Below are 22,445 nucleotides of genomic sequence, written 5' to 3' on the forward strand. Positions count from 1 at the left end.
GTGAATGAGGCTATAGCCCCCCCACAGCTCCCTGCTGAATAAAAAGCCACTTCCTTCCTCAGTTCGGTGTCGGAGAGGTTTGTTCCCCACCGCTCCTGCTACAGGCAGAGCAGCAGGTATCAGATGAATCAGCAAAAACTGTGAGACTTACCTTTCTGTCATGTCCCTGACAAGGCATCTTCTAGTTTGAAGATTTTCATTGACATTTTTAGGGCTGAAGCGCATTTGGAGTCTATTCATGAACACCTATTAGGAAGCACTGCTATGAAAGTACAAATTGCAAAATTCCCACTTCCAGCCTATTGCTGGTAACAATGTGGTGAATATGTTGTACAGACAGACAACTCATCTGTACCTCCCTTAGCTTTCACTCCCAATTTCATATTACTTTCTTCACTTCAGTCGGGAGGCTGCTGAGATCTGTGAATGATTAGGTGTGGTAAGACTTCTGCCTCCATTGGGGTTCCTGAAGAAAGAATAGGGTGGTCCACTGGAGAACAGCTAGAATCCCAGGAGTGATTCTGAAGGTAGGAAATTCCAAGAAAAGCTTGAACTTTGGGGTTTTGTGAACTGGAAAGAGAAATTTACCAGTAACCTATCAGTGTGTGTTAGATGTTAGTGATCCCAGAAGATAAAACATAACCTGAACAGGTGACCTGAGTCTTTCCAAACTTGAAGCTGGGAAAAGTACAGTAGAGTAGCCTCTTTCAGGTGATTTGGGCAGGACTGACAGCCTATCCTTATCACACAAGACCCCTTTTAAGTATTCCTGCATTAAGAATATATTAGCAGGAGCCAGGTAAGGTGGTTCATACCTGTAATACCAGCACTTTGGGAGGCTCAGCTGGGAAAATCACTTGAGACCAGGAGATCAAGACCAGCCTGAGCAAGATAGCAAGACTTTGTCTCTATGTAATAACAATTTAATAATAAGCCAGATGTAATGGTGCATGCCTGTAGTCCCAGCTACTCTGAAGGCAGAGGAGGGAAGACTGCTTGAGCCCAGGAAGTCTACTGCACTCTAGCCTGGACAACAGAGTGAGACCCTGTCTCTTAAAAAAACAAAAAAACAAGACGAAGAAGAAAGAAAATCAGAAACAAGGGCTTCTACCATTGTTTGGTAAAATCCAAATCTCTTACAATGGCCTAGAAGCCACATGGGATTTTGGATGAAGATTAAGAGTTCAATTTTGCACATATTGGATTTGAGATGTCAACCAGATAGGCTAGTGAAGATGAATAGGCACTTAGATAATCTAGTCCAGAATTCAAGATGTAAGTCTGAGCTAGAAATGAGATAAAGGTCATTCTAGAAAGAACTCAAATCCAGAAAAATCACATGATTGCATACATTTATAAATAATTTTTATGATGAAAATTTCCATAAAAAGTTATGAGAAATGAGAGAAGTAAATATACACAGTATTTTAGAAACAGTTAATATACCTAATTTTCTAAATAATTAAAATTATACATTGAAAGGAAAAATAATATATAGTCAATTTATATATGCAAATATGCTCAGCCTCACTAATTATCAAAGAAATGCAGATGACACCAAAATGAGATACATATAAGATTTTCAGTATTAGCAAGGATGAAAATAAATTTCAAACACTATTGTTGGGAGTTACATATTTGCATGTAACTTGATAATATAAACTAAAAGTTAAAATGCACATACTCTATGATCCAGAAATACCACTTCTAGAAATTTAACCAACTGTTCATATTTCCAAGCCTGTAAATATATACATATAATTTTATATACATAACTTCACTTATTTCATTGTTCATTTTACACTAGCTCTACTGTAAAGTAGCAATCCTCTTCCTCATCATCATCATCTAAGTGTCTAGCCATAGGGAAAGAGTTTAATTCTGTAATTAATATCCATAAAATTGAATTGTACAGTCATTAAAAATAATGAGGTAGATATCTACATATACTGACCTAGAAAGATGTCCACAATATCCTTATTTTACAAATGAGAAAATTAAAGCTCAGAGAGGTTAAGTAATCTATACAAGGTCATTCTAATAGAAAATGATGGCTCTGGGATCTAAACTGAGCTCTTACACCATGGTTTATACACATGTCTCTAGTATGCACTGCCTTAAACTAAAAGATAAAAAGCCTTAGACTAGATCAAGCTCCTTTAAAAAGTATAAAATATTCATTAAATACACCTTCTGTGCTAGTCACTGTTTTAAGTAATAGAAACAAAATTATCAGCAAGACAGAGGAGGTCTTTTCACTTACAGCATAGAAATGCAACTATATTATTTTTCTAATGTGAGAATATTGCTCTTAAAAGTTTTTGGAAAAAAATTAGCATGTTTTTCCCCATTGTTCTATTATTTAGTTTTAATTATGTGGATTTTTTTGTGTAACTATTAGTTCAAGAAGCAGAGTATGATACATTCAATTACAATGCCAGATGCTAAGAGCAAGCCACATTACATCCTCCTAAACCCTGCTAACCAATAAAATAGAAAGTAACATTAAGGGAGATGGTACTTGTGATAGAGACTGCTATTGTCCCACAAAATCTATTTTCTCCTTTTGGAATAACAGAACCCTTGTAATCTGAGCATATATCCTACTTCCCAGACTCTGTGACCATGATTCTGTCACTTAACCTTCACAAAAGCCCTAGATGTCTCCTAAGGGCATCCAATATAGCATAGTAAATCAAAAGTGTAACCAGAGAAGGAAATGAATATTTAGGAAGAAAGGAGTTGTCCAGTTGGATAACAATTAAAGATTAAGTGAGATAAAAATGGCCGGACATGTGGTTCATGCCTGTAATCTCAGCACTTTGGGAGGCTGAGGTGGGAGAATGGCTTAAGCCCAGGAATTCGAGACCAGCCTGGAAAACATGGTGAGATCTCTGTCACTACGAGAAATAAAAAAGTTGAGAGGCATGCTGGCATGTGCCTGTAGTCCCAGCTACTTGGGAGGCTGAGGTGGAAGAGTTGATTGAGCCCAGGAGTCCAAGGTTGCAGTGAACTATGATTGCACCATTGGACTCCAGCCTAGGTGACAGAGTGAGACTCAATCTCAAAAAACAAAAACAAGTGAAAACAGATTGGAAAGTAGAGTGGCGCAGAAGAAAAAAGTCAGAAAGCTTTTGCTGTGAAGGGCCTTGGGGAGAGGTGGATATCTAGGAATTATTCAGTCATTTCGTATGTGCTATTTTTAGGTGGGAGAGAAAAGAGAACATTTACGCCATGATGCAAAGCAGCAGATATATAGGCTGAAGTTGAAGACTCAAAAAAGGAGATAATTGATCACGTGAGTCTGAAAAGGCAGAAGAGGATGAGATCAAGACAACACCAGAACAGATTATCTTCTAATAAGAGTAAGAACTACCCTAGGGCTACATTCCGTGTAATAATACACTGAATATACGGAATTGCCAATGTTTAAGCATTTTTTTTTAACTTTTACTTACAAATTCTATAGGCTCAACTAATAACAAAATATACTAACTGACCTTTATTGAGCACTATATACTCAGTAAATTCCTTTAGCTATCATATTTAATTCTCACTATGAAGTGTTATTCATTCTACCTTAAGGCTGCAGTATCAATCACTGCCTGAGTTTCCAGTCTGCCCTTGCCCTACAGATAACAGATTTGCAAACTCCCACAACTGCATGAGCCTATATATTCTGTTCATTCTGTTTCTCTGGAGAACTGTGACAAATACATCAGATCTGAGGTGGGGTCTGAAGAGGACTATTTGTCATTGAGAAATTAGATATTTTACCCATAATTATACAGCTGGCAACTGATGAGTTCAGATTTAAAACAAAATGTTTTGACTACAGAACATGTACCCTTAATCACTGCTGTATTTGCTACTATACTGTTCTTGTTCTAGGAGTGATAAGAGAGCATGAGTATACTTTGTAAGTTTGGTGTCCAGCAGTTGAGGAAGTTACTGTCTGATGGCTTCTACTTCCTCAAAAGCAAAGTTATCAACTGAGTATGAATGGAGGGTCAAAGGGACGTTGGAACTGTCCAATGGAAAGACTTTAAAATCATGTGCATTTGTTTTCTAGGGTGGCCATAACAAACTACCACAGACAGAGTGGTTCAAAACAAGAAATTTATTCTCACATTTCAGAAGGGCAGGAGTCTGACATCAAGGTGCCAGCAGGGTTAGCTCTTTATGGAGGCTGAAGGAGAATGTGTTCTACGCCTCTCTCCTAGCTTCTGATGGTTACTGGCAAGAGTGTTCTTTGGCTTGCAGCCATATCATTTCAATCCCTACCTCTGTCTTCACATGTCTTTAATCTCTGTGTGTATCCCTGTCTCCAACTCTCTCTTTCCTTATAAAGACACCAGTTATTGTTTAATGTAGTATGGCCTCATCTTAATTTGATTATATCTGTGAACACTCTATTTTCAAATAAAACCACATTCACAAGTACCTGGTGTTTAGGGCCTTAAGATATCTTTATAGGGACACAGTTCAACCCACCACACCATGGTTTCGGAGAGAAGGAGCTGTGAACTTAGAGTAGCACCAATCTGCCTGGGTATGAGTAAAATCGTGGTCATCTAATCTGAGCTGAGAAAGGAAAGTTATGGTAGGAAAACTTGGAGCAGCCATTGGACTTGAAGTCCTGAGGATGAAAAGCATGTGCAGCAAACTGGAAGAATCATAGATTTTAGTCACTGGGCTGGTATTGGAGTTCATGATCATGGAGAAGCGCTAGTAACTGGGCCCAGAATAATATTGTAGGACAAGGACAGCGGAAGTTGAAGAGATGGAACTGGTGACAAGGACACAGAACTAAGTAGCCAAAGCTTTCAGATTCGCCACTGGGACACCAGTTTCCTGGGAAATTCCTAGGATGACCAGGATGGAGAGGAAGATGAGGCAGTCATTAGTTAACGAGGTGTGAGCAAAATGAATAATGAGAAAAGGAAGATGGCTTTAGTCAGCCAGCAGGTATCAGCTTCAAAGTTTTTTGTTTTTTTTTTAAATAATAGAGAAACAGTAATCTGGAAATAGCATGGGGAGCCAAGAAGAATCAAAACCAACAACTGACCCAAGTCTCACAGGGGGACACCCCAGAGTACATAGCAGGCAGGTGAGAATTGAAATCTTCATCATCCTATTCATTTGAGAAATCATCAAAAGCAACATTGTATCTGGATCAGGACATAGATAATCTCTGATGGGAAAGAGAATCCTCTGCACAGTACAGTTATTTCAGGGAACGCAAAGCCAAGCTGTGACCCTGCCTGGTCCAAGTATGTAGAACACAGCCAAAGCAACAGTCACAGAACACACATGAACGCCAAAGACCACTGCAATGATTTAGGAGCAGTTCTCAGGCAAGAGGGGAATGCGTCATAAGCTGGACAGACTGGTGTTGACTTTCACACTTGTATTCAAAAAATTTCCAAGGAGACTTTGAAAGACATGATACCAACTTTATGTGATAAAATATTCTAATTTTATTCAGTGAAATTTACTTTGATACTTTTAAATTATGGTAAACAGTAATAGAAATGATAAAGCCCCTCCATCCTGCTGAAGTTTTGTGCTGCTAAATGTCACTGTAGAATAGAAAATGGGAAGACGGGATGGGTGTGGTGGCTCACGGCTGTGATCCTAGCACTTTGGGAGGCAGGAGGATCACAGAGCGAGACCATGTCTCTAAAAAAGAAAATTAAAAAAAAAGAAAAAAGAAAATGGTAAGGTGAAGAGTGAAAGCAACACGATCAAAGAAAAACACAGAGTATTTGGAGAGCAGCTTGACAAGCATACTTAGTTATGATGGCAGGAAGAAATCTTAAAAGGGTAGGCAAAGGACATTTGCAGACTTTATACTTCTTACTCCTTACAAGAAAAACCAATTTTTAATACCTCCAAGCTGCTTTCCAGTTTTAAACTGCATTCTCATGTTATTATTCCAAACATGGTGAGTGTCAGACAGCACACATATACTAGATGTAATACAGACAAGAACAGTGAGGATCAGAGAGACCCACTGCTCCATGTCTGTCAGCCAAAGTGGAGCTGGGGCTGGACCTAAGTCTCCCCTGAGTTTTGCTCATTTTCACTACTTCGTGTCCTGTCAATTCTCAGAGTACTTTGGGAAAGCTATTCTGGAAATGTAACACAGGGAAGACTGGACAGGAAGAAACTGAGAGAGATGTTGCTGGAATTCAGGCTACACATGCCTCCATCCTAAGGACTACATGTGAGATTGAAGAAGGCTGTTCTGAGGCATCAGCAGAAGAAAATACAGGACTTGATCAGTAACTTGGATAGAATGAAGACAAAAGACTCAAAGACACATCTGAAATTTCCAAACAACCTGATACAAATGGTGTCCTTGCAGAGAGAAGATGATTTATGGGTATGAGAGGAGAGCTAATGAATTTGATTCTGGTGTGCATTGAGTATTTGAGGAAACAGGAAAATATACAGGGCAAGATACCTATAACACTTGTAAAATTATATTTCAGCTCAAATGTTGGACCTGGAGATTTTAAATTAGAAAGGAAATGACATTAAGAGTTGACTGACTTTATATTTCAGTTTATTTTTCTAAAGATGAATGGGTCACATCAAAGAAATAAATGGTAAATAATAAAGAGTATTGATAAAGTTATTCTCTGAATGTACAAAAAAATCAAAGTTTATAATAATTGTCATTTCTTGTTTCTTCTTAGTCTTAATTCAAACAGCACAGTCTCAATGCCTCTATCTACAGTGGCAAATTAATCTGTGATTTCAGCATCCAACTTTCCTATTTTTTAAAGAGATATGTTCTTCTCCAGCTGTGTCCCAGTTACACCTAGGCTAGATCTCTTTCAATATGCATTGGGAGAAATTTTCAAAATGATACATTAGACAGACAATCTTCATCTGGATTTTAATTAAGGCCCTATGCAAAACACTGCCTGGCATGCATAAAAAGGAACTACATATGTCAAACAGAAGTTACAGGTGGAATAAGGAAACAGGTTAGTAGTTCTCTGGGAGCTTTAGAAATTATAATTCAGGTCTGATAATAGTGGCTAGAAATCTCTGATAAATTAAAAATTAAATATTTTCTAAATTAAATTTACTTTTGGGGAAGTATAACACAAATGTAGAGCAACACAGTAAAAATCATTTTGGATTTAAAACGAAAATGTTAAGGATGTGGAGGTAGAAAAAAGTAGCTATTAACTCAAAATAAAATATTCTGGAAGCATTATGATCTGCTTTTATATACAGCATAGAGGTGACAAAGCATGAAGAAGTAGAAAAATGAACAGAGAAGCAGTGAAGTAATATAAAATGGACAAATTAGGCAGAAAATGAAACAAGTGAAGCAGAAATTACAAAGACTAAAGCGTTTAATTTAGAAGAAAAAGCCTGAGAGAACACTATATATTTCTTTCTGCAAATTTATGGTCCCTTCCTTCTCTTAAACCAGCCATTTCTACAAAACAGATGGGAAGGTGCTCCTTACAATAAGAATGCTCGTATAATTCAAAGTCCTTATTGGGGCATTTTTGTGTAGAACTAACGCTAAACCAGATAGGATATCAGAACCACTGGTATAATCAAAGTATACCAAAGGCAAACCAGAGTGAAGGTGTGGTAGACTGATTGCAAATATGGCCATAATTCCTCAGTCCTCCCTGTATCCCAGTTTAAGCAAACTTCACAGCTCCTCTTATCAGTAGGTGGACTCTATTGCCCACCCCTTGACTCTGGTCTGGCTTTGTAATTAGTTCTGGCCAATCCAGTGTTACAGAAGCACAATGAAGTGCTAGTTCTGAGACTTGGCCTTGCTTGACATCTTGAACACCTCTTTCTCTCCTCAACTCTTGCCATCTCCATTAGAACAAGCCCAAGCTACCCTGCCTATAGGATCAAACACCATAGGGAGAGCTTAGCTCCACCATTTACCACCCCCTGCTCTTCTGTTATTTAGCTAACCCCAGAAGCTGAACCACATAGCCAACCTGCAGCTGACACTGAGAACCCAGCCAGGAGCAAAACCACTCAGCTAAGCTGCACCTCATATCCTCTAAAATTTTGAGCAAAATAAGTGGTTGGGATTTCCAGCCATCAAATTTTCAATCAGTTTGTTACACAGCAATGGCTAACAGATACATGCAGTATGAGTGTGCCTACCACCTCAGAGGTGCAGCAACAGTGTTTCCTACTGGAATGAACCAATCCAACCCATCTGCACCTGAAGCAGGGTTAAGAAATCCAAGGCTCTTCAGCCAAAGCCCTAGAATATATTATGCTTCTTTTTAGTTTCTTACTTCCAGGCATTTAAGAGTGCTTCACCCAAAATTAATTATTAGGTATTTTCAGGCTTTCCCTAAGAAATTAAAACCTGGCCAGACATGGTGGCTTACACCTGTAATCCCAAAACTTTGGGAGGCAGAGGCCAATGAATCACTTGAGGTCAGGAGTTTGAGTCCAGCCTGGCCAACACAGTGAAACCCCATCTATACAAAAAATACAAAAATTCACCTGGCCTGGTGGGGGTGGTGCTTATACTAAAATCTTGGGTCAATATTCGTATGTAATTTTTAAGATAGACAGTTAATTAAATAAATGAGGCTTTTTGTTGTTGTTGTTGTTATAATAGTGGAGATAACATGATGTATTAGTCCACTTTCATGCTGCTGATAAAGACGTAGCTGAGACTGGGTAATTTATAAAGAAAAAGAGGTTTAATGGGCTCTTAGTTCCACGTGGCTGGGGAGGCCTCATAACCACGGTGGAAGGTGAAAGGCATGTCTTACATGGAAGCAGGCAAGAGAGAAAATGAAAACTAAGAGAAATGGGTTTCCTCTTATAAAACCATCAGATCTTGGGAGACTTACTTATTCACTATCATGAGAATAGTATGGGGGAAACTGCCCTATGATTCAATTATCTTCCCACGGGTCCATCCCACAACATGTACTTATGGGAGCTACAATTCAAGATGAAATTTGGGTGGGGACACAGCTAAACCCTATCACATGCGTTAGATCTCAAGGGTTCTTCTGAGGAGCAAATAACATATCCAGCATACATAGCTCAATGCCCAGCCCAAATGTTAGGCCTCTGACCTTATTGACCATGATAGGGCTCTCTTCTCTAAGCTTGATAACCTCTACCCTTAGAGCAATGAGTATCATTTGAAATTACAAATTCTCAGATAGTATAGGCAAATTTATTTCTACAGTAGAAGCATTTATCTCAGATGTAGAAAAATAACACTATTTCAAAGACAGAGTAAGTAAACAGAAGTATATTTTTTCCTTGCATACCCATCCTCAAATGTCAACATACATTTGAGTTTCAAGCCACTCTTAACAAGGAAGAAATGCAGAATCAAGGTAATAACTGTCAACAGAAGAGCTGTATTAAAGCTACGTATCAACCTTGAAAATCAGAAACCACGAAGTGATCAGTACAGCGATTCTCAACTTTAGTGTGCATCAGAATCACTTGGATTGTGGAGAAAGCAGCTTCAGACAACTGAAGGAAAACCATCAGGTTAAGCAAGCCCTTGGTCTCAGGGTAAATATCAAAGAGACTAAAGATACGTACTTTGTTCCTCAGGGAAGGGGAAGGACAAAATACACGACAATATAAAAGATCAGCCATTTACTCCGTGTGACTTCTCTGAGCTTCAGATTCAGAAATAACAACAGATACAACTCTAAAAAATTGTTCTACATATCAGGTTAGATAGTGTAATAAGTGCTTCTCTAATCCATAACACATAGCTACTATCATTATTTCAACATCATCGTTATTATTTGATACAGAGTACATTTTCCCCACCCACTCCCCATTCCCAAATGGCTGCTATTACTTATGTTAAAAGTCAAACAATCAGTCATTGGGTTCAAGCTCATGGAATACAAGTACCATTTTTATACTGTTATCATTTTTACTAGCTTCAACCATTCACTTATAAGATTTCAGTACATTATTGAAATGACAATTTTTGTACCCAAACCAAGACAAAGACTGAAAGAAAAGGAACTAAAGCTTTAAAATTACCTCTTCCTTCTAAAGCATTAAAAGTGAGATAAATAATTCTTTTCAAAGTGACCCATTTTAGATAATCTCTAATGTTCCCTGTATTGTTTTCTGAATCTGAGAAGGCTATTTATAGATGGAATCATGGGAATAAAATACCTATAATCTTCATCACTTCCTATATTCAATATACTACACAGTAACATTTCGGAGTTAAAGTTTTTGGCCATTTAAGTACCTATCCACATAAATATCTGAGGTTTTAATATTCTAAAACTATAAAACATAGCTATAGAGGTACAGAGTTAAGCAAGGACAGGATTTCTCAACCTCCACTAATGATATTTTGGGTTGGAAAATTCTTTACTGAGTCTGTGGCGGGGGTGGGGGGGGCGGTTGAGGAGGTATGCATTGCACAGTAGCAACCTTCTCCCTACCCCAGTTTTGACCACCAAACATGTCTCCAGACATCGCCAAATTGGTCTTCTAAAGGCCAAAATTAACCCCAGTTGGGAACTTCTGGGCTAGAATTTTATATAGACATAATTGTAAACTCTGGGTATACAGACTATACAAGACTCTATGTTATATTATAAGGTAGAGAGTCCAGCACAGTAAATTTCTGCTATACTGTTTATGCTAGGGCACAGTTTTCATATAATATACTATTTAGGCATACAGTTATCCACATATAACATTTTCCTACTGAACACTGACATGAGACAAGAAAAGAAACCACAGCTAATCCAGCAACCATCATTCTATCACCTGATATGAGAGAAATCTACAGTCTTCAAATATTCGCTAAATGGAGGCCTGGAAAAATCATTGCAAGTGTCCTTCTTTCTGAATTCGAAGTCTGTCTTTCTCTACTTGTAAGCGCTCCTTTTCAATCTGTAGCTTCTCCGATTCAAACTTCAAAAACTGCAGCCTATCCTTTTCCAGTTGCAAGCGTTCTCGCTCAAGTTTTAACTTCTCTGTTTCTATGTCCTGTGGTTGAAGCATGGACTTTTCTCCTTGACCAAGTTCAGTTTCCAAGGACGGTTTCTCTGAATTGACTATCTGTAACCTCAACTTCTCTCTTTCAATCTGCAGCCGTTCCTTCTCCAGCTGAAGCCGCTCGTGCTCCATGTCTAAATGCCGCAGCCTCTCTTTCTCGATTTGTAGGCGTTCCTTTTCTACCTGCAGTCTTTCAGCCTCGATATCCAGTCGTCGTTTTTCCAACTCTAGTTTCTGTTTCTCAATATTTACAAGCAAATGAGGCTCATCATATGCAGATCTAGACGGTGTTGAATTAAGGGTAAAAAACTCATCAATGTGGGGGAAATCAGGAAGTTCATTTTCTCTCCTGGAATCTGGTATGACGGATGATAACATTTCTTCCTCCTCCTCAATCTCAAACTAAGAACAAAGAGAAAAGCAATTTTCAGTATTGACTTCTACTTTGTGGCAATTTGTCTAAATATTTCTGAAAAGCTTTCTGCATCGTTTGGGGAAAAATACTTAATTTGAATTTTGAATATCATTTCCATTGAATTACTTGATGTCTGTAATACATATGACCTAGGTAATTATATTTAGGTGGGAAGAAAAGTATTAACGACGTAAAGAGAAAACAAATAAAATGAACTTTTTATGTTCTATTTTTAAATAAGCTTGAACAATAATCTCCCAAATCAGAATTGAAAAGATTAAAAGCGGGTACACAGGCTAATACTTACTTCAGGACTCTGGGGATCCCTTTCTTCCTCTTCCACTTTGACCTCTGTTAAGGAACCACCTGCATCCCTGAAATCAGCCACATTTTGCCAGTCAAAATTTGTATCATTTCTGAATCCAATCTTTTCATCTATCTCTTCAGTGAGAGAGTCATCTAAATCAGAGGAGGGAAGGGGAAATCCGGAACCGACCAGCTTAATGTTGGCCTTCATCCTCTTTCTCTTCATAAGTGCTCGCCAGTCAAGGTATCTTCTTTTCACCTCTGTCCCTGTCCTCTGTTCTCCTTCTCCCACAGCATTCACACACTGTGCAATCTCTTCCCAAGCCATTCGCTTCATCACATTAATTGTTGTATTGAGCTGCTTGGAAAAAATGACTTCTTTCCTTTTTGTAATTTCTTTCAAAAGGGTCTGAGTTTCTTGAACACTAAAATTGCTTTTCCTTTTTCTTTTTAACTGCTTCATTTTTTTAACTTCAATGCAGTTTTTATAGTAAGAGAAGATGTGAAAACAATTTGAGGAATGCTGCAAAGCACAAAAACCAAGGATAATTCTCTGCTGGCACTTAGTTCAAATCATCATCTTCCATTCATCTAGTAGCAGAGGCAGGCTGGATAATTCCTAAAAGAGAAAACATACAAGCAATCAATCTGCAACTTCTATAACATACTTCAACCTAATAAGCTATATAATATTTCAAAGAAACAAAAAGCAACCCTCTAAATATAGCTTTAAAATACTGAATGTGGATGATGGGATGATGGATGCAGCAAACCACTATGGCACATGTATACCTATGTAACAAACCTGCACATTCTGCACATGTACCCCAGAACTTAAAGTACAATAAAAAATAAAATTAAAACAAACAAAAAATTGTCTTCATCTTTGCCAGTACCAACATAGTCCAAATTGCCATCTTTTCCCCAGTGCACTGCTGCAAAGATTCCTAACCAGTTGCCAGTATTCACTCTTGACTCCCTTCTTATTCCTTCAGCTCCTTCTCCCACAAATTCTCCCTCTCTCCTCCAACTGCACTGGCCATCTTTCAGCCACCTATTCCTGTCAAGCTCTTTCTTGGTTCAGGGCCTTTGTCCACACTGTTCCTTCTGCCTGGAAAATGGACTGCTCCCTTTTTGGCCTACTTAATTCCTCCTCATCCTTTAGCTTGCAGATTAAGCATCCATTTCTCAGTGAAGCCTTTCCTGATAAGTCAAATTACTCCAGCATAAAATGTGCAGTACTTTTCCTAGACTGAATTTTACAGTTGTGCTAACATACAGCTCAGAGTCTGTCCCTTTCCCCACTTCACTGCAAAGCTTCACAAGGGCAGGGATGTTTCCTCTGGCCATTACCTCCCCAGAGCCTAGCAGAGATTCTGGCACATGGCATGCACACCATAAATACATTTTGAATAAATGAAAGAGTCGATTTGCCAAAATGATCATTAGTTCGAGATATCTAAAAGAAAAAGTATACTTTGGAGAATAATTTGAGGAAAACTGAAAGGCTGAGCTGCAAAAATCAATAAAACTCAGAAACCAATTTAAGACAATGTAATCTGATCAAATAAACTTTACTACTTCACAAATTCAAACTCATTTTAAGGTTAAATCAACATAGAAACCCTAAACCTGGAATAGAATTTCCTGAAACCATTAAAGTATTATAGCGATATGACAAAATAAAAGGAGTAACATAAAAATGGCAAGGATTTTACCAGGCCATCCCACCTAATTAATCAAGTTAAAGAAAGATAACCAAAAGAGATCACCAAAAAAAAAAAAAAAAAAAAAAAAAGATAACCAATAAAGAAAATGATCACCAAAAAAGAAAAAGGCAAAGATCACCAAAAATTGTTTTTAGATTCCTAAACTTTTCATAGACTAGTGCACATCATTTGGTTTGCCCTTGTAATTCTGTTCCTCAAAGCTCACCCCATCCTCCTCCCGCTCAAACTACCTAAACAAAAGCCCCTTACACCAAACAAAACCAGGCTGGACTATATTTTTGTTTCTAATTAAGGCTCTTAATTATGTGCCTTTCTTTGGAGAATTTCTCAGCCAGTATTTTGCATTGTTCTGTGCTACTTTAATTATAGAGCTGAAGATCACGATATAGGAAAGTAAACTATACTTGGTGTCTCCATTAAATAATTTTAAAATATCCATGTGGCAGTATTTGTATACAGAGTTTGAGTGGAAAAGATCCTCTCTTGTAAGCATTTCTTTTAGATATAAGACAATGTTTCTCCAATTTCCAGACTCTCGGTTTGTCAGACTGTTAAAGAGGGTGTACCTGAAACTTGTCAGAAAAGTAAACTTTTTAGGCTCCCTTCCAGACCAGGAACTCTAGAAGTGGGACATAGCAATCTGTGTTTCCATAAACCCTCCAGATAACTCTAATGCACAGTAGCCTTCGAAAACCTCTGTGCTAGACCCACACTAGTAAAACAGATGCTTCACATGCCTGACTCTCTTGTCTACCTTGAATTCAAGCCTTACGTAAGTGCATCTGGTGGAATCTAAAGCACATCCACAATCCTCATTGCAATGGATTGGGGAAGTGCGTAGTTTTTGTGCTAGCTAGCCTTTGCATTACTGGAAGGCATACTAGAAGGCCGGAACAGATGTTGAGTGAGTGAGGGACTGGATTTTCTCATACTGGCAGAAAATGAGGCCATCTATCAAAAAGGTTCTAGTGTCTTACACAATACAGTACATATTGCTTTATTAATATTGATTCAACTGAGAAGTGGGATAGATGTCAAAAAAGCATTTTGACTTGGAAAAGAGATTTTAAAAGATCTAAGGGGAAACAAGAGCTCAGAAAGAAGTAAGGGGTATCTTATACAGACCATGCTGTCTGACTTCAAATTCACTCACTGACAACTACTACAGAGCTGACTTTACCTCCCATACAAAATGTGAAATGGGATGACATTGCCAAGATCCCTTCTAGCTCTATCACTGTTTGACCTTAAACTTTTTCTGTCAATATGAAAAAAGTATCAAATATCCATGAAGTTCCAAGTCCTGTCATTTAAACACCACCATGTCATTATATGGGAGATACTAGCTTTTCTATTTATAAAACAAGATCCAGAGGGGTTAATTTGTCTATAACACAGCTAGTTAAATGGCAAGACTTATTACATCCATGTTCCCTCGTGTCACATCTACTTTGAATTTATTAGCAGCTTGTGATAGTTAAATCTTAAAAACGTGTGGCTGGCTGGGCATGGTGACTCACGCCTGGAATCCTAGCATTTTGGGAGGCCAAGGTGGGTGGATTGCCTGAGCTCAGGGGTTCGAGACTAGCCTGGGTAACATGGCAAAACCCCATCTCTACTAAAAATACAAAAATTAGCCAGGCATGGCGGTGCACACCTGTAATCCCAGCGACTCGGAAGGCTGAGGCACGAGAATCGCTTGAACCTGGGAGGCGGAGGTTGCAGTGAGCTGAGATCATGCCATTGCACTCCAGCCTGAGTGAAAGAGCCAGACTTTGTCTCAAAAACAAAAGTGTTACTAAGTTAAGTTTTTAGATGTCATTTGGTAAAATATTTTCAAAAGGAGATTCTTATCTATGTGGAAGGTCCAGATAAAATTCTTCATGTTGGCAGAAAAATTCCTCAAAACTTCGATCAGTTACATTTCCTCTACCTCCTGTTATGGTAAATTAGAATGGAGACCTGGCCTGAAGAATCCCTGAGCAAACAAAACCAGTTAGGCCTCATATGTGACTTTAACCTTGCTTGATTTGCAAACATATGCAACACTTAACTTGGGCTATGTTTTTGGTAAATACCTATATTTTTTAAAAAAAGAAACTTAAGACTAAGCAATCAGAAGCCATCAACTAACTTATGTAACTAGGGACCTTCCAGCAGGATAGATCAAATTAGACAACCTTATAACTGTAACCAATCAAATATTTTCTTTGCTTTACTTCTGTTAGCCCTATAAAGCCTTCCCATCTTACGTCTCCACTGCAGAGCCCCCCAGCCATTTCTGGTTTGGAGCTACCTGATTCAAGAATCACTGTTTGCTCAAATAAAATTGTTAAAAGTTATCACGTCTCAGTTTATCTTTCAACACATGGTTTCTTCTCTCTTACTCTGCCTGCCAATTTAAACTTTTCATTAGCGTGAAAAATAGTTCTATTGTAATTCACAATACAAATAGTATCTTCTACTGAAGCAAAAACACAGCAATTAAGCAAGGCTAAATTTTTAATCAGAAAATGCACATATTTTCTATCATCTTTTCCCTTTTAGACTGAAAACTGGATGCTAATACCTTACTTTTAAACTTTAATAACAAAGCATTTCTTATCACCATTGCATTAAACCTTTATGCATTTTTTCCTTTTCAAGCTCTTAGTCTTTGTTCAGCTGACTTTGTACATGTCTAATAACACCACCAAAAATATGCCCATCACCACATCTTTTTGTTTCCAATCACTCATGTGGAATAACCATCTCCTGAACTGCCACTTGCTGCTGAAATAGAGGTCAGAGAGAACTAAAAATTCAAAACAGCAGAAATGAACTCTCAAGAAATCACTGTCAATTTCACATACCCACAAAAAAGGGCAAAGTATGCAAAAAACTAATAAAAGAAGACTGCAAGCCAACTATTTCTAAAGTAGACATTCCATCAAATCAAATACCTACATATGATAAATTTTTGTTTCCAAAATATACAGAATGTATCAGAGCATTGACGTAGCCTTTTGAGTCATTTAAAAATCACTATCACATTTTAAAGGTAAATGCATGGTAAAAATAGAAATATTTATCAAAAGGGGACTGGATGAATAAACTATTAAGTCACATAATAGAATATATGCAATAAATGTCATGTTAGAATATGGATGTCTTAGCACATTGTCCCATGTAGATGCTATAGTTGACACAAGCCAACAAAATTGGCAAAGGAAATGCATGTGTATGTCTGTGTGTGTACATGTTCACAGATGAACTTAGGAACATTCGCAAACACAAAACATGCTATGCTCTACAACAGGTTCATTAACTCTGTCTACCACCAATCTGTGGATCATGGGCACGGTTATTTCTGTCTCAGCCGTATGGCTGTTTCTTAGCCCACCGCACATTTATTTTACTTTGAAAGGATCACAGTTATATTAAAAATCTACTCATGAGAAATTTTTATTATTGAGAACTACATTTTTTAAAGTCTGATTTTTTTTAAACAGGAAAATAAACATACAGTTAGAAGATCTAAATAAGAATGTAAATTCACAATGAAGTGAAAAATCTCTACCACCAATGTAACTAATATTAGCAATTTCTTGAAATTCTTTCCAGAAAAATCATGTTTATAGTAGCATGTAAATATTTATGGACAAATATATATTACATGAATACATACTAGTTCCACCACATACGTTGATTTAAAAAGCTATGTCTGTTGAAAATGTTAACGTATAAAACGATAAAAAAAATTAAAGACAATTTATTGAAAACAGAGAAATGACATGCATGTGAATGATTCTAAAGGACAAATGAAGAGACAAAGACGGAATCTCATTTTGTATTAGCCACATTTCAAGTACTCAATAGCACATGTACTTAGTAGCTAATCTACTGAAAAGTGTAGGTCTATAGCACATCAAAATAACCTAAAGAGCTTGTTAAAAATACCTATAACCAGTTCCCATCTCTGACCAATGAAACAATCTTTGGAACAGGGCCAGGCATTCAGAGTTTGAAGCTCTCCAAATGCTGCTTATTTGCAGCCAGGATTGAGAACCACCCAGCTAGAGAATCAATGTTAAGAGTTTACTTGCTCAGATAAGTACAGAAAGGCAAAGCAGAGAGCAAATGGTGTAGCTGCTAAGAAATTTCCTTTTGGAAATTATTAAGACCTCATCCGACACAAAAGACTTATAATACAGACAAAGCTGGTTTATTTATGGAAAAATATGCCCAACGAAATGTTATGTCAAATGCAAGAAAAATATGCTAGTTGTAAGGACCAGCTCACACTCCTACTTATTGGAAACACATCAAGGCCATACAAGCTTAGGTGATTTAGACTTAAGAAGAAAAGGACTGCTCTCTCGAGAACCAAATTTTCTTCTAAGTAGAATGTCTTTAGACATCTATCCATACCTTCATTAGGAAAAATTACTACTGAATTAGGAGTATAAATCAGGAACATGCACTATTAAATGAAGTAATTAGGACACTGTCTCATTCAACAGAAATATGCTGAGTGTTTAAAACCTTACAAGACTTTCCATTGCACTTAAGAGGTTAAGTTTACTCCCCTTGCTCTTCCTCTCTTCCTATTGTAAACCCTATCTGAACTCTACCTTTAACTTTCATATGTACCTTTTCTGGTCTTATCCATCACCTACAAAACCAACTCAACCTACTTTCCCAATTCACCTTCCCCATCAAACATGTACTCACATGTATGTGGCACACAAACACAGTACCGGTCATTGTGAAATCCCTCTAAATTCTAGATCAGTGCTGTCCAATAGAAATGTAAGAGCCCTATATGTAATTTTAAATCCTCAGGTATCCAGATTAAAATAGTAAAACGAAACAGGTAAAAATGGGTATTTTATTTAATCCAATATATCTAAAATGTTATTTCAAAATGTAATCAATATAAACAATTATTGAGATATTTTACACTCTTTTTCTAAACTAAGTGTTCAAAATCCAGTGGTATTTTACACTTCACGTCTCAATTTGGATTAGCTGCACTTCAAGTGCTCAATAGCAACGTATGGCTACTGGCTACCATATTGGACAGCACAGCTCGAGCCATCATGGTCCCTGCCCTTGGACTATCACACATATATTTCTCCAGCCCATCTTCCCAATTTCCATGGTGTCTGCCTTATCATCAGGCAAATACCTACTCATCCTTCAGCACTTGATTTAAATGTCTCCTGTTCCAGGATTGTCTTCACTGTTTCCATTCATCTAAGTCTGATGTCCTTCCTGTGTGCGTCCACTATCAGCTTTATTACACCACTGATTTACAATAGGAGCAATAAGGGATCAGATATGAATATACCACCCCTGCTTTCAGATAATTTACAACTTAGTAAAGCCTGTAAAACATAGATGCATAAAGATGTACATAAACAAACTGTAATGAAGTCTATAACCTGAAGGTTGTGGATACAGAACCTAAAGTTCTACCACTTAACTAGCTCTGTGATCTCCAGCAAATTACTTAACCTCTTAAACTTGTTTCCTCATCTATAAATGGAATAATAATAGACTAATACTCATGATGTTTTGAGGATTAAGAGATAATCCAATTAAGAAGCTTATGATGCCTAAGATATCATAAGCCCACAAATGTCAGCTATTATCCATTGCCCAGTATAGTATTTGGATGTAATTAACAAATATTTCTTCACTGGATGAATAATGCAAATATATAAAAACTACAATAAAGAAATACTAACAAAATACTCTGGATATTCATAAGAAGGACAAATCTTTGACGGGATCAAGGAAGGTTTTGAGTCGGAATCAGCCTTTGATTATGGTCTTATAAAACAAACAGACTAATGAGGGACAGATATAAAAGAAAGAAGTATCAGGGATTAAAGCTGGAAAATTAGTATGGTGCCAAAGAGCAAATCTTTAATTCTGTCTTAATAAGACCTATTCTTTGCTAAAAAATGAACTAAAAGAGATAAATATATCTGTGAAAGTTTTTTGAAATTCAAGCAGGCTATCTTTAATATGGAGGAAATGTTACTGTAGTAACATAAAAATATATAACCAATATAAGTATATAATAAAATAAAAATGATTGAAGTTGTCAAGAGAATCCAAATTTATGCAGACATCTATAAGATACTGCTCTTAGAATCTGAGATCAATTTAGAAATTGCACTGTTGTAAATGTATTGATACATGGCAGAAATAGCAGTCTTTTTTGAAGTACCAGTGAATCAGTATATTTTTTAAATTTGGCAGCAGCTGTTGCTATTTGCAAGGCCTAATTTTTTTTTACCAACAATTCCTAACTCCATACCTCTAACTTACAAAGTGGTATTCCATTGTCCCTGACTGATCTGTTCTGAACTAATGAACTATTTCACTCAATACATTTTTAACCTGACTAAAATTGATATTGGGATGCACTTTAGATATCCAGTCTTGGCTTAATTGTGTGAAAATCTTCTTCTCACACCTTGACATTTTCTGATTAAGTGCAAAAAAGTGCCAGCATTGATGCATTTTTACTTTTTTAAGTTCTGTAGCTATGTTTACCTGGATAAAAGCCATTTCCAACTGTCCTCCCTTTTATATGTTGAGAAGCTTGGGTTTTCTACCATACACTCATTCCCCAATAATTTCCTCAAAAACTACTTATTGAGCTCCTACTGTGTGCCAAGCACTATTCTTGGTGCTGATGATATAATACCTCATAAAATGAGACAATATGTCATTTTAGATGTCAAATACTATCCCTTTTATATTAGCTATCGTCCCTCTCTTAGCAGAAAGGATTCAACAGCTGCAGCCTCTAAAACTTACAAACCTTCCATGCCCAATCACAGAGAACAGCCATTTTCCTGAAATCCCATTTCACAATCGTTCTTTACTAGTTGGAAACAGAAATGAGATATAGTTCACTTACGTAATCCTTGTGAAGATGACGTACCGCATAACCAGATAACTTTTTACAAGCACTAAAACTTGAGAATGAAGTTCCTAGATACTTCATGATAAGACAGAATTAAGAAGTCTGAGAAAAACCAGACAGTAAGTTTCGGATCAAAAAAAAATTGAGGGTAAATAACTTAAGCAGTTCAAGAAAAGCAGCATAAATCTACAATATCAACCCCTACTCCACTTCTCTTTAAAGTGTGGCTTTCCCCTCCCCTATGTTCTTATGGGGGGATTCACTTCCCTGCCAAAAAGGATGTTCTTCTCTAAAACTTGTGGTGGATACATAACAAGTTTATTTAAGGGTTGTCGGTTATCAAAGTGTCTTTCACTTTCCTCCCGGGGCCTCCTTTGCGATCGTCTGAAAACCGCCCCTGGTAAGAATTGAATTAGACTTGACTCCAGGGAGGCCACCCAGGGGAGCAGGGGCGCGCACCTGACTCGGCCACAACGACGCGGTTGCTGCTGGTAGGAGTCCCGGTGGAGTCGGGACAATCTGAAAGGAGAATCCTCTCTCTGGATATTAAATGAGACTCCCGGCTGAGTGCCCAGAAACTTCTGCAGTCTTGTTTGCGTGGCCTGGGCCCTCTCTAGCCTCCCTAGTCAGGCGACAGAAGCGCGTGGCATTTCTCCCGAGCGTGCAGTCCCGCTACGCCACAACCCTAGGACCAAACCCGGCAGCAAGCGGCGCGGCCACTTGTCGCTGATCCCTCTGGGACCCTTCCCACAATGAGGGCACCTACTGACCACGGAGCCGCCACTTCCCTGGCCGCCTCCTCCGTCACAGAACCGCTCACCTGCGACCCCAGCGGCACCTCCCCACGATCGCCCCTGAGGGGGTAGGTAAAAAGATGCATCATTGATTCCCCTCCCGCTAACTTTGCCCGCCCATCTTCTGCCACCCATTGGCTAATATGGCTGCCGTTCATTTGATGAAGCTCATCCATTGGACGGAAGGGTGTTGCCATTCTGGCTGAGAGCCCGCCCCAGGCCAGGCCTCACAATGAGAATCGAGTCCCAAACCGGTTCCGGGTTAGTGCCCTGGAATTCCGCCCCCTCGTGATTCACCTCCCTCTCTGCGCTTCGTCTGTGGCGCGCAGCTCTGTCAGTCAAGTAGACTCTAGGAAAGGATTGGCCCCTAGCGATCCGCTTGCTTCGCTGTTCCAACTGATGGGGGCACTAGCCGCGCATCTCCAAACTCGTCTCTTGTCCTTGACCCTCACGTGTTAAAAGGGCAAAGAAGTGAGAGCCTGGTGCTGCTGCAGCCGGGTTCCTAGGCCAGCATCGCCTTCTCCCGGACCAGCTGCGACCTAATTGACCTCAACCATTCCTCTGAGACTGCCCGTGCCAAAGGTCACTGGTGACTTCCTTATGGCTAAATCTAGGAGTCGCTTCTCAGTCCTTATCATGCTATACTTCTCAGAAGACATTTGATTTTTTGACTGTTTCTTCACTGTTTCCCCAAATGTGTGCTGCTTCTGCTTTCTTCTCTCCCAGTCCTCTTCTGTATTCAAGTTTGCAGTTGGTTACTTTCTGCCGTCTCACGTTCAGGCGTTTGTGACTGATACACCTTTCTTCCGGCTGCCTCTGTTCAGGCCTCTGTGGACCCACCTGAATTCCACAGTAGCCTCCTAACTCGTCTCGCAATATCCTGCCGGCCAGACTGTAGTTCATTCTTCGCCCTGTAGCCAAAATGAGCTGCTTTTTTTAATTTTTATTTTTTGAGGCAGAGTCTTGCTCTGTCACCAGGCTGGAGTGTGATGGCGCAATCTTGGCTCACCGCAACTTCTGCCTCCCGGGTTCAAGCGATTCTCCTGCCTGAGCCTCCCGAGTAGCTGGGATTACAGGCTCCCGCCACCACACCCATCTAATTTTTGTATTTTTAGTAGAGACGGGGTTTCACCACGTTGGCCAAGATGGTCTCGATCTCTTGACTTCGTGATCCGACCGCCTTGGTCTCGCAAAGTGCTGGGATTACAGGCTTGAGCCACAGCGCCCCGCCCCTGCTTAAAGTTTTTTAGTGG

The 22,445-nt window shown here is 38.6% G+C and overlaps 2 protein-coding genes across 5 annotated transcripts in view; one reads left to right on the forward strand and one right to left on the reverse strand.

Moving 5' to 3' along the window:
- Positions 1 to 6,554: 6,554 nt before the first annotated feature.
- Positions 6,555 to 21,311, reverse strand: MSANTD4 (Myb/SANT DNA binding domain containing 4 with coiled-coils). Of its 4 annotated transcripts, none has more exons than XM_012474452.2 (3): positions 21,219 to 21,311; positions 11,745 to 12,362; positions 6,555 to 11,424 (listed from the first exon to the last, which is right to left on the reverse strand). In XM_012474452.2, the coding sequence occupies exons 2-3, from the start codon at positions 12,204 to 12,206 to the stop codon at positions 10,849 to 10,851; spliced, it is 1,038 nt and encodes a 345-aa protein (XP_012329875.1). In that variant the 5' UTR covers positions 12,207 to 12,362; positions 21,219 to 21,311; the 3' UTR covers positions 6,555 to 10,848. The 4 variants fall into 4 exon arrangements, with proteins under 4 accessions (XP_012329875.1, XP_012329877.1, XP_012329876.1 ...); XM_012474454.3 differs by having other exon boundaries at positions 20,858 to 21,311; XM_012474453.2 differs by having other exon boundaries at positions 21,169 to 21,228.
- Positions 21,312 to 21,636: 325 nt separating this feature from the next.
- AASDHPPT (aminoadipate-semialdehyde dehydrogenase-phosphopantetheinyl transferase) overlaps positions 21,637 to 22,445 on the forward strand; it is a 76,155-nt gene continuing 75,346 nt past the window's right edge. The window contains exon 1 of the mRNA XM_064375387.1: positions 21,637 to 21,774. The gene's annotated coding sequence lies outside the window, so the exon portion shown is untranslated. The remainder of the gene's footprint in view (positions 21,775 to 22,445) is intronic.

Source organism: Aotus nancymaae, unplaced genomic scaffold (assembly GCF_030222135.1).
Source record: "Aotus nancymaae isolate 86718 unplaced genomic scaffold, 86718_ANA_hifiasm-v0.15.2.pri h1tg000012l, whole genome shotgun sequence".
Classification (NCBI taxonomy): Eukaryota; Metazoa; Chordata; class Mammalia; order Primates; family Aotidae; genus Aotus; species Aotus nancymaae.

Bases quoted from the DNA above. Each gene is read 5' to 3' on its own strand.
- MSANTD4 (XM_012474452.2), bottom strand. From the start codon at position 12,206: ATGAAGCAGTTAAAAAGAAAAAGGAAAAGCAATTTTAGTGTTCAAGAA. The intron at 11,425-11,744 runs GTAAGTATTAGC...CTTTGTTCTTAG, and splicing joins GGGATCCCCAGAGTCCTGAA to TTTGAGATTGAGGAGGAGGA.